Consider the following 12,425-nt stretch of genomic DNA (forward strand, 5'->3'; position numbering starts at 1 on the left):
GATGTTCTTCTGTAATTTAAATATTTTAAGAATTAATCAAAATACTTTATTTTCTTGGAAATCGGATGAGTTTGTATTTTTCAACTTTACCTCTAACCATGATAAAATATGAGAAAACCAATAAAGGCATTACTTAACAGGGTGACTGACATACCTTCTGGATGTTTCTATTCTTTTTTCTCCAAGAAGTGACCTCAAGTAAGTCAAGTTTCTGCAATACTATTTAAGACCTTTTGAAGTGCTAATGAACATATAAACATTTATAGAGACTATAAACAGGAATGACAATATATTTTTGCACAGTGCCTGGTATAACAGGATTCAACAGGGGGTTCAAGCTGATGGTCAATATTACAGTGAAACAGAATAGCACCTAAGAGAAATTACACGGTAGGATGGTTTAAGAGAAATCACATCTACACAGTCCTATTCCACCTCTGCACAGTGATCAGTGAGAGAGTCACAAAATGTTGCTTTTGAAATCGATTCAGAATAAACCGTGAGACTGACATGCAAATCAGATGTAGGGATGACACACGAGAACATGCAACAGGAAAGTCTGCTGCAGAGAGACACAAGGAAGGATCAGGCCCTTCCAATCAGCTTGTTATTTTTCAGTATTTTCAATTGCTTAAGGGCACTTCAGTCTGAAGTGCCACTGTCACCTTAAACCAAGGATAGCAACAAAGAAAGGGACACTCAGAGTTAAAACTAACTGGATCTTCTGCAAGAATTCTGCCTCACTGACAACATCAAATATCATAATAATGGCATAATAAATTATCTGAAATAGAGCAGACAACTATTGATTATGAATTTTTCAGTCACAATGCCATTATTTAGCAAAGGATTTATCATAGCAAGACTCTACCAAAACACTTGTACACTTCCATCAGTACATATCACACAAATACAAAAGCTGCATTACTGAAGTGAAAAATCTTGTTCCTAGATAAGCTTTTCCACTGCCAGTGGCCAGGAAGGTTTCCTCAGGAGATACACTGTCATAAACCGTGTTCACAAAATCTGCATCTGTTCTTAAAATATAAAGTGATTAATATAACCAAATGAAAGCAGCAGTCACCGTGTTGCTATGCTGACAAACATGGCTGGTTCTGATACATGTTTGGCTACTGAGGGTTAAATGCTGTTTCATGCTCATTTAAATCTGCTCTATTAGAGCATCACTCATTAAAATTAGAAATGTCTGACAAAGCAAAACAAGAGGAAGAAAAACTAAAAGCATATCACAAAGATGATCAAAACCAATATAACAGCAGCACTAAAGGCCAGAATCTGCTCCTATGGGGCTCCACGTGTATTAAAATCAGTTGTGTTGTATTCACTTGAAATATGTTCAATTCATACCAGCAACACTGGGAGAGCTATTTGGCACTTTTTCTTGGTATAATAACAACTCTGGAATCCTTCCCTGATACTCACTTGCATGCTTTCCTGGTATTAACACAGAAAGTATGAAGGTGGGATGTTATCTAGTTTCCAAGCTTTGCTCACATCTAGTCAATTCTATGTTTACTGTCATATTCTAAAACTGGGCACAGGGGTTTTTTTATCGTCCTCCTCCTTCCATGTGTTCCTATAGGGAAAAAAAAAATTGCCTACCATCACTTCCATTTTCAATGTCTCTCACACTAGCTCTGTGTCTATGCATAAAAATTTGAATCGGTTATCAGCTGAAGATTTGCAGACAGCATAAGGCAACAGATTCCACACACTTGGGTCTTTCCACGTCTCCCTTCTGTGTTGTATTCTGTGTCTGATAACATGGAATAATGTTATTATTCTGACAAGATGGCTATTTGGGAGGTTGGTGAACACAGTATTCCAGCTGCATTGAAAATGCAGGCTACCACAATTTGATCACTTTTACATTTCTCTAATAAAATCCCATTAGAGAGACAAATCATCAAGGAATCATTTGAGCAGTCAATAGAGAGAGGGACATGAAGCGGGTAAAGACAGCCACGTGTTCCATGACCACCTTTTTATACTTTTGTGAGTCTCCAAGCACTTCACTATTTTAAAACACATGATCACCCATCCTGCAAAGCTAAATATTCTGTATTTTATTAACTATAGTTTTATACCTCTACTATGTTTGCCTATGGGAAATCAGTAAATCAGAGCAGAGACTTCTGCAATTGATTACTGGGCAATAAATGGGCAGAGCGGTACACCATAAATCAAGCTGATAGTTTAGGGGCTGGACATGAATCTGATTTTTTCTTTGATTTCCCCCTTCCAATATTTCATTTCTCAGATCAAATTTAATCTCTCACTCAAATGAACTGGAAAGAATTTCTGGTATGGAATACTCATTGGTGGAAAGGTGTATTAGAAAGTACTGACATTTACGTGAGATTCCTAACACTCCTTAAACATGTTAAAGTGTTCAGGAGTCTGCTAGAGAAAGAAGCAAATACATTCTCAAGCAACAATGCAACATGTATTTTCCAGCAGCCTAAGACAAGGAAAAGGCTGCCTCTCTGAAACGCTGCCTACTGCATTACACTGCAAAATACTACACGAGATGCAGTAACGTGCTTTGATAAATAATGCACTTGCAATATGACCAAATGGATAAAAACAAAGCAAAATCCTTCCATGTTTATTTTCATTAGTGTATTTTTACAGCGCCTTTGTAATTCCTACTGCCATAATCCCAGGGTATAAAATGAGGCATAAGATGATATTATACCTTGATATGAGAGGTGTGATTAGATACACCTTAAAGTGACAAACTGATACTCCATACAAATACATGGAGAGCTGTAGTCCCAATTGTGATGAACTTAAACCTTATTCAGAAACCCCACAGAACAGTGCTACAGCACACCCTTTCATACATGTACTTCCTACAGGGCATTCCAATGAAACAGTGTATAAAACTTCTGTTCTGACAAATCTGGCTTTAAACTAGCTCATTAAAACCTAGTGCTCACAGTGCTCAGAAAACAGAGGCAGTAAGAAAGCTGCTTCTCCCAAAGCTATCATTACAGAGCAGTTCAGTCTGCTGAGGGCTACTGATTAATGTCGAATGGATGAAAGCAGGAAGCAAATTACAGTACAGTTTATCAGTTTACAAGATGTGCAAGTGCTGCTGAATATGAATTTAAAAAAAAAAATTCATTCTGACCTTACAGGGGCCAAGTCTCTCTCTCTCCAAAGTTACTGCATACAGAAATAATAGCAGTTCTTCATTTACTCAAGTGTTTCTCAAGGCATGTTCAGTAACTTCTAACACAATCTTATTCCACACAAAAGGAAATTGGTTATTTGTATGTTATCCAAGGAAGGCTGAGTAATACACTGTGGTAGGAAAGACCTCTAAAAATAAGTCACCTCCCAGCAGATTCACTCCCTTCCTGTCTGCATTTGAATCAGTTTGCAACTGCATGAAAGGACAAAGCTTGAGGATGAACTATGGAGAACTTCTGGCATGATCACACTGCTCAAATGCATTCATTTCCCTCCCACTCTGTTTAAAAGAATCCAGTTATTAGGGGTGGAGCAAGGTAGTGACCCAAGAGGATGTGCGTGAACAGAGCTCCTCATGTGTAGCCTTTTGCTTTCATGTTTATTTTTGGATGTATTTTCCTTTGTGCTTTGAAATAGTTTTTTTGGACAAGATAGCTAGCACCACAATCACACTTACACATGCTAAGGAAGGAAAGCAAGCTCTTATCAACACAAACAGTATTTTTTCCTATAGATTCACAGGGCACCTTGGAAGCGTTACAGTGTTACAACAGTAATAAGTTACATTTTTCATGTTTGTTAGTGCTCCTCAGACACCAAAGCCAGGGATAATCAGTGCACAAAGGAACATCACCACTGACTCCCACAACCTACTGGTCCTTCATCAGGGAACAGTATTCAGCTGTGTGAGAATCCAGTGTGAGATTTTATCATCTTTAATCTGCTGTAACAGCGTTGATAGACAACGAGTCTGCAAGGATGAGTAAGCAGAGAAGATCAACAGATGTTCCCCAACAGGATGCTACTTCAACAGACATAGTCATTAGAGAAAAGACTGGCCCATTTTAACTGGTAATTGTTGTTTTCAGGACAATGTCATTTGTTTTGACCAGCATTCCCCAACTGATAGAAATGAAGGTCATAGAAAATCCTTCTGTACTTAAAGGGGTGACTGAATATGAGGCTGCATGTATTAAAGAAGGCATCTTGTGCATTTTTGATAAAGAATATCCTATCTTTTCCTCAAAGAATACTTAAATCTATAAAACTGACAGATTAATACTGATAAAAAAAGAAAGAAGTCAGTTTAGTAGCAGCTGTCTCTTTCATTCAGGTATAGACCCAACTACAAGAGTACACAGAAATTAATACCTTTGCTGTATATTGTGCATTAAATACATCAATAAAATGTATCTAATCTGGGAATCATTCTACCAATAGAATTGCTTCTTAGAGCAATACAGCTAATACAGGGTAAGTTACATTTCAATTTAAACAAAAATCAGAAAAGTCTGCAAATTCACAATATGAAGTTTCAGAGATTCTGAAAATTCTTTCTAAACCTAGAAATAATTAAAATGGATAATCTTTCTCTCTCCTAAAATCTCGTTCCAGGATATATACTGGAAGTTTCATAGCTGGCATAAACGGATATGTACCTGTCTTTCCAAGAACTGCACAGACTTGAGGTATAAAAGTATTTGTTGCAAATGTGAGCTTCATCAGTAGGTTTCAGTATTAACAAATTTTTACTGTTAAGAAGGATAGTTCATAGCTTTTAGTCCTAGCATTTCAGATTAGTTGCACAGTAAATTAAAGTCAATATTGAATCAATTTCTGTCGGTTCATTTTCCAAGATTACATTCACAATCTAAAAATAAGAAAAAATATTTAGAATTGCAGTATTGATTTTCTTTGCTCTGTAGGCCAAAAATCTTTATTTAGTTAATGGAGTTTTGACTTGTTCTTTCCCTCAAAACAAGGAAATAAAGTAAATTTTCCCAAAAATGAATTTCCTGGGGAAAAACAAACAAATGAAAAAATAATATATAAAATGTATCTTTGCACTTCCATTATTATTCATAAAAATCCTACATACATAAAATCAGTAACCATTTTAAGAGCTGTAACCCTACAATTTATTTAGGTTGTTCTTATACTAGAGTATTGCATTATTTTGGAATTATTCAACATTTTCTTCTGAATAAATGACTTCTGTCATGAATTAAATTCTCATTATGTGGAGAGCTGAACTTGCATGCAGTAGATTTTAGCTTTTACAATATCTGGACTGTAATGAACTGACATTGTTGCCTTTCCCCATTTTTCCAGGGTACCATATACATGAAATATCTGTGATTTGTGTGGGTCTTCATTAAACACAATTAAAATCTGAATGGCATGTAACAGTAACAGTTTCCCCATACAGACATTGTCACAGCAAAGATATATGAATCTCAGGATAAGGCAAAAAGAGCAACACAGCAACTAAAACATTAAAAAAGTCTCCCTTTAGAAAATTATTTACTTTTCTTCAGGTAACAATAATATTAATAACAATATACTACTGGTGCTACTGCTAGTATATTTTGGCAAAATTTTCTTACATAATTTTCTGTCAATTTTAAACATTCTCTGTTTATCACACATTAGCTGCAGGTTATGCAGACTCTGCGATTAGCAGATTGCAAGGAAATAAATATTATCTTGAAAAAATGAACAACTTTATTATATCTGAGACCAACCAGCAAAGCTGTATTTCACTGAACAATTTTCCACTCACTGAGAGCACAGAGATAGCCTTCTTGAAAGAAAGCACACCAAAATATATCAAAAGTTCACTGTAAAATGGCACAAAAGGCAAAGAACCACCACAAATCTAAACTGTGGTCTGTGACTGACACCTGCAGCATTTGTGACCTGCTCTACAGCCCAATTTCATAAACGCTGCAACACACAAGATGTGTGCTAAAGCTGCCTATGATCACTCCAGTACTTCTAACACACGTGACCTTTCCCAAAAGCATCTCTCATCAAAAAACTCTGCAAAATCATCAAAAGTGCTAGAAACAAAGCTGTATTAGTGATTAAAGAGCAAATGTTGTTGAATTTTTTGTTTCAAAACAACCTTGAATATGTTATAGGGTTGAAAATTTTTAAAAGGAAACCTCCACTCCCCCAGTAATCCTGGTAAGAGAACAACAATCTCTGAATGCTTAGCAGGAAATTCATATGCATGGCAGAAATGACTGTGCTTATACCAATTAAAAATGAATTTTTTAAAAAAATGTTACCAGACAAACCTACAATTGGATTTATTCTCCCCATCATTATCTTGTAAAGCACTGTCTACATTATCAAATTTCTGACTACTGGCAAGTGCTGCATATGTTAAAACAGATGAGACCACTGGCATATTTCATCTTTTAATGCCAAGGCTTAAAACTACAATGCAGCTGCTGCAGAGAAAAAAAAATTGTAAACTGCAAAAAAATATTGCCTTGTCAAATACTTCAAATTTTCTGCAAAACTTCAGTAGCATTTTATTTTAGCTGTAGAACTTGCCAAAAAGCAGTACAAATCACGGCTATGCAATTCAAAGAATGATATCTGATATTGTCAGGGCATTCAATGGCAAGCATCTTTCATTCACACAGCGGTCTCTCATGCCTTGGTCACGCTGCACCATTAACTATGCTCAAGGTAACATATTTGTAAGCAGGTGATGGAAGTGCTGTTTCCTCCTTCAGTGTAGATAGCTGTGGATTTGACTTTAGAACTGCTTTAGGACAATTATTTGGAGTATAATACTGCTCTTTGTCAGGAAATGAGAAAGCAAAAAAAAAAAAAACCATCTCTAGTTAGAAGCCGAACTAAAATGTTAGAACCAGCACCTATTTCTTAAATACAGTTAGTGTCCCTAGACCTGCAACTTTAGGACACTCACACCATCTGGCAGCTCTGCCCAACACCTATACTTGCACAGTCACCATTTCAAACCAGCTAGCAGTGCAAATTGGCAATGGTGTAGGCCAGGCCAACAAGATGCTTTCCAATTCCTACAACACTTTTCAAATCAAATGTAATGCTTGCAAAAATGCAGATTCAAGCTCAGTAACTTTGCACAGCAACATGTTAATGAAGTCTTCTCTGCATGGATGCCAAAGTACACAGATTACAGAATGAAGAACCTCAGCAGTATGTTCTCCACAAAGGAAAGTTTTAAGGGAATTCACATGTAATCAGTAAGTTAATTTTTAAGTGATCTTGATTCATCTGCAAATTCTAAACCCCTTAGAGCTGGTGATGAGACAGAAGTAAAGGAGAATAATTCAAAATTTCAGAGTATAATAAGAACAGACTTTCCTCATAAATGCTACCAGTAAAAGCAAGTTTAAGGCTAAGAGAGCAACACCTGCAGTATACAAGTAAATTTTACCAGAAATTTCACGTAAGTTATTTTGTTACAAGAGGCCCACAAGAAAGAAATACAGGAGTATGTAAACATACATAATATGGAGCACTAAAGTAAAAACTTTCATGTTTTTCTGAACTAATTTTAAAAAATTACACTTTGCTTATGGTATAAATGTCTTCATGCTATATTACAAATACTTTCAAGGTTAAGTAATTTTTTTCTGCATTAACTGCAAATAAATCTGAACTTACCTCCCAAAGTGCTTTGAAGTCCTTCTGCTCAATTCGAAGGAGCTCACTATATTCCCTGGTAACGATGGTAGCATGGCGAGGAGTGTTATCCAGAATGGACTCTCCAAAAGCAGTTCCTATTCCAAGGGTGCATATTGTCACAGCATCCTTTGAATAAAAAAAAAAAGGACACATTAAAGATTTCAGGATGTTTTGAGAGTCTTTATGTCATGTTTTCTAATAGCATGGCCTTAAGATTCTTCAGCAATCCACTTAAAAAGAAAATTAATTTGTCACCAACAACAAGGAAAAAAACCTATATGCTGATTAACAACATGGGAAGCTTTAATGTGGAAACAAGTGGGACTTCTGTTTTCTGTCACCACCAGTTGAAGTAGGTATTTCTGTCTGCAAATCTGAGAACACAAGAATCACTTTCACCTTTAGAAAAAAACTATGATCTCTGTTCATCCATCTCTAAACACTGCTGTGATGATGAGATCTTTAGAAATCTCATGATGAGAAGGTAACTAGAATCAGAAACGCAATCTCAGAATATAAATTTCTGTCCTACACAGCCTACCCTCATCAGAAAGAAAATTTGCCTGTTATGTTTTCTCAGTAAACATAAATTTCTATTATAATATCCTCTTGTATTTATAATGCATTTCTCTATTGTACATGCAATGCACTTTTACAGGTTAATCAACTCTTGGCCCTTCTGTTGAAAATGCCAGCAAATCTTTCAGCTGTTAATTGATGCTTGCCAATTAACTACCAGACCAAAAATTATTTTCACATAAATCAGGGATTTTAAGAAAACTATTAAAGTTCAAACAACCTGGAAAAGTTGTATCCATGTACAGAGCATTAAGAAAGGTCCCAAACAAGCAGCAAAGTCCACTTCAAAGGAGTTTATATGAGCACATGCCTTTCTAAATGATGTCTAAATGAATCTCCCTTGGCCAGGAACTCCTCTGTAGTAGTTCCAAAAAAAATTATGAGCTATTGCAGACAAAAAATTAGACTACTAGCCATTAAACAACTTGCTGAATCAAGATCTTTAGATACATGTTCTATATTCAGCTTACAAGTTGCTTTGTTCCTGATCACAGGCTTGAAGCTGAACACCCACATTTTCTAAGGTGGACCTTATCTGACTGTCTGTTAAGTAATTTAAAAAAATTAGCAACAGCATAAAAAATTTAAAATCATACAAACTGCACTTAACAAAGGAAATCATATATGCACACAGACAACTACACATAAACATATAAAACACATGCTAACTTGATACAACATGGGAAATATAGTTTAATTCTAAAATGTAGGATTCGTGCAACATCTACAAAAATCAAAGCAGAAACTTTGGCTGTCCTTGTGGCTGATAATCCAGGAGAGATGCATGAGCATATTTCAGCATCATTTTCTGGTTTTAGAATTGCACTGCTTTCCTTTCATGCATCTAGTAAGTCATAATAGGCAAATGTTATTAAAATCAAGTTAGTAGCTTTATAATTGCAATACAAAGACAAAAGTCCGTAATAGTCCAATTCTCTGAACCATAGCAGATTGCTCTTACACAGATGTAACCACATAAAATTGTGGGTTCAGGGAAACAGAATCAATTATGTCTCAGAGAAGATCTAGGAAAAATTTACCAACTGTCAGAAATAAATTTTCCATGAAGGAAATAGGAACAGGTTTTGTTTAAAAGAAAGTATATTTGAGAATGATCACCTAGGCACCTAAATAGAAGTCTCTACAAACTATAATACAGGTTATACACTGAAATCTGCCTTCCCAAGCTTACATTTCAGAGCTGAACACTCTATGCATGCTGCAATACTCACAACTGCACTCAAAGGAGCTACAAAGAAAATGTGCCTACTGCTCACACAAAATTTGATCTCCAGATATCTAATATATTATTCTCAATCCTATTCAGAAAGTTAAGATAAAAGAGCCCTGTTCAGGGCAGGACAACCAAACAGCCTGGCATAAAAGAAACTTTTCCTGTAGGTGAATCATAAACATTGTTTACATCTTCTAACTTCTTTCTCAGTCTCTCCCCTCCCTTCAAACAATAAAATAATTTTAAACATTTCACCTCCTCTGTTTACAACCCTAAAGAATAACCTCTAATGACAGAACAAACATGAGAAGAAAAAAGGACAAGTGTTGGTTAAGAAATGACTTTATAAGATAAATTCTGATGAGGCAGCTGTTAAGCTTGAGAAATAAATTAACACTGTGGGGTGTTAGGCCAAGAGGCTGGAACGGTCCTATCTACATTCACTAAAGGGAAGTCCAGGCTTCCATCAAGTTCTTTTAGATTTTTTTTCCCAAGCCATCACTATTCTCCATAGAGATGCAGTTTCACAGCCAGCTGGGGTGCAGGCCTATACGTCTTCTTCAAGGCTTCAGAGCCCCATTTTCTCGCTACCCCTTGTTTATACATCTCCAGCCTCCTAGGGAATCAGGTGTGTTTCCTATTATGCCTGTTAACCTTACACTCAAGAATCTCCTGCTGTTCAGTGGAGACTTTAGGAGGATTGCTGGCAGCTCAAAACTCAGTTTGCTGTTCCCCTCTGCAATCCCAGAAGCAGCAGGGGGTTCTAGTGGCTGGTAACCAGCTAACATTCACACAGCTATTTAAAAGGCAGTATTAGAGACTTATAAAGATGAGATTGCTTCCATTGCTACCTGCCCTCTGTACACAATATAAAACAGTAGTGTTCAAATCAGAGGCTGTTAGTGTATTCAGTTTCACTGACTCTTACTGACACATGAGACACATGCAGGGAAGGCATTCTTAAACCTTTCCCTGATCCCCTCATCAATCTAAAACATTATTGAGTTTGTAAGACCATTTTATGGAACGGATGAGAATCAGAAACAAGGCTCTGATTTATTCCCTCCCCCACCATCACAAGGATCATCCCATATCCTCCTCCCTGACTTGTGACCCCTTCTGTTTTTCAACCTGGCAAACACAATTTTTGTACTGTGTGTAAATAAAATCAGGGTGTCAGGAAGAGAAATGAAGAAAATGGGGAAAAACATTGCTAGCGCTAGGCTCAAAGGGATTGGGGACATTTCCTTGAAATTTTAGTTTGTTCAACATTTTGAGTTTATAAGGGAGCTGATGTAGCTAGATTGTTTTTAATTTCATCATTTTCCCACACCTTGCATCTTTATCTCACCTCTGCACCTGTGTCTCTAGGACCATACTATCTCTGTGCTTAACTGGAGATTTGCAGAAGCTGGCATTTTGGGAAGTTTGCTTATTATTACCTTGACACAGTTCAGTTTGTCCCCAGCAAAAATTTCCTTTTATAACAGAGACACCAAGGATATACATGAAAGTAAACTATCTATGAAGTGATTTTTCTGTTCCATTACCTTCACTTGAGTGTTTCAGCCATTCAGACAACATATCCTTGTCAAACTATTTCTAACAATAACATAGAAATACCTTCTGAACACACTAAAATTGCAGTTTGCAAACATATGTTAGGCCACCCTCTTTACACAAGACAAGGTTATTTGCTCAAAGGAGGCATCGTGCTTCTACAAAAGCCGTGAGCAGCGTCTCTTCTAGTACCTAATTAAAATATGTATGGTTCAGATTAGCCATACTGTAATACCGCATTCATTATTTCCATACCTGTCTATCTGATCTTCTAAAAGCTATCTGCAATGTCTTGGACTTCTTCCTATGTCACCTGACAGAGAGAAGTGAAATGATTTTTCTATATTAACTTCCAGTAAGCTAAGTTCAAAACCAAAATTAGCACAACCACAACACTGTGGAGCTCAGCACGAGCCAACACACTCTGCTTCTCAGCTCAGTATATTAATTCAGCCAATCTCTGTGTTACAATGAGTACAGCAGTTCCCATGCTCAAACTAAAAAATTTAAAGATAGCTTAGGCATATTTACACTACTAACTACAGTACAAACCTATGTTACAACTTCACATAGGTTATCTCCAAAATACTTAATGGCACTTACATGCTGAAAGCAGTATTGCAAGGACTACTACCCTGTTTAAATCCCTTTCCTTGATGCCACTTCATCTTACCACATACCTCCTTTGTCCTCAGTTTCAAAGAGCTGTGAAATTCTTCCATTTCTTACATGAACATCTGAACCTCTTTCTTCACAGTCATTCTTCTCAGCAACCCCACTAACTCATTTGGCTTTTCATCCCCAGCCCTCTGCATCTTCTTACAGCTGACACTGCTGTACCATCCAAGCACTCATGGTTCCTCCTTTAAAGCTTTTCTAAAAAAGGGTAATTGTTTGTTAAGTCAATGCCCTATGTTCAGTTTGGTCTGTTTTTGAAAACTGACCTGCTTAAAATAAACTCAACCAAAACATAGGCAAGATAAGCTGGCAATAGGCCTCAGCACACACTATGATTCAGCTGGCAAAATACAGCAAAACTGCAGATCAAATTGCTATTTGGTCTTTGTCTTTCTTCTCTTCATTCCTTCATAGTTTACCAGAAAAATCTTTGGGGTAAAATGCCCTGAATCTAATTCAGAAAATTGCAGTGCTGCAGAATCTGGCACCAATGTAACACTGATGCTTTTGTCATAATGCATTTACTCCCAGCTTTATTCTGAGACATTGCCAACAGTCATCCTTAGACTGTTCATCTTCAAAACAGAGTCCAAAAATGAAACATACACAAGGCAGTCAGCCTTTTAAGACAACACTAAACCAGGAATATCTCTAAGAGGAATTTCTGTTACTAGGTATCTCAACA

The 12,425-nt window shown here is 36.6% G+C and overlaps 1 protein-coding gene across 3 annotated transcripts in view; it reads right to left on the minus strand.

The window, feature by feature from the left end:
• RAPGEF4 (Rap guanine nucleotide exchange factor 4) overlaps positions 1 to 12,425 on the minus strand; it is a gene marked incomplete at both ends in the record, with an annotated part of 154,149 nt that overhangs the window by 124,080 nt on the left and 17,644 nt on the right. For all 3 annotated transcript variants that reach the window (XM_082284686.1, XM_082284685.1, XM_082284684.1), the window contains one exon: positions 7,669 to 7,815. In XM_082284686.1, coding sequence (XP_082140812.1) covers positions 7,669 to 7,815 — 147 coding nt within the window. The remainder of the gene's footprint in view (positions 1 to 7,668; positions 7,816 to 12,425) is intronic.

The sequence above is a fragment of the Coloeus monedula genome (assembly GCF_965178545.1).
Source record: "Coloeus monedula genome assembly, chromosome: 7".
Taxonomy (NCBI): Eukaryota; Metazoa; Chordata; class Aves; order Passeriformes; family Corvidae; genus Coloeus; species Coloeus monedula.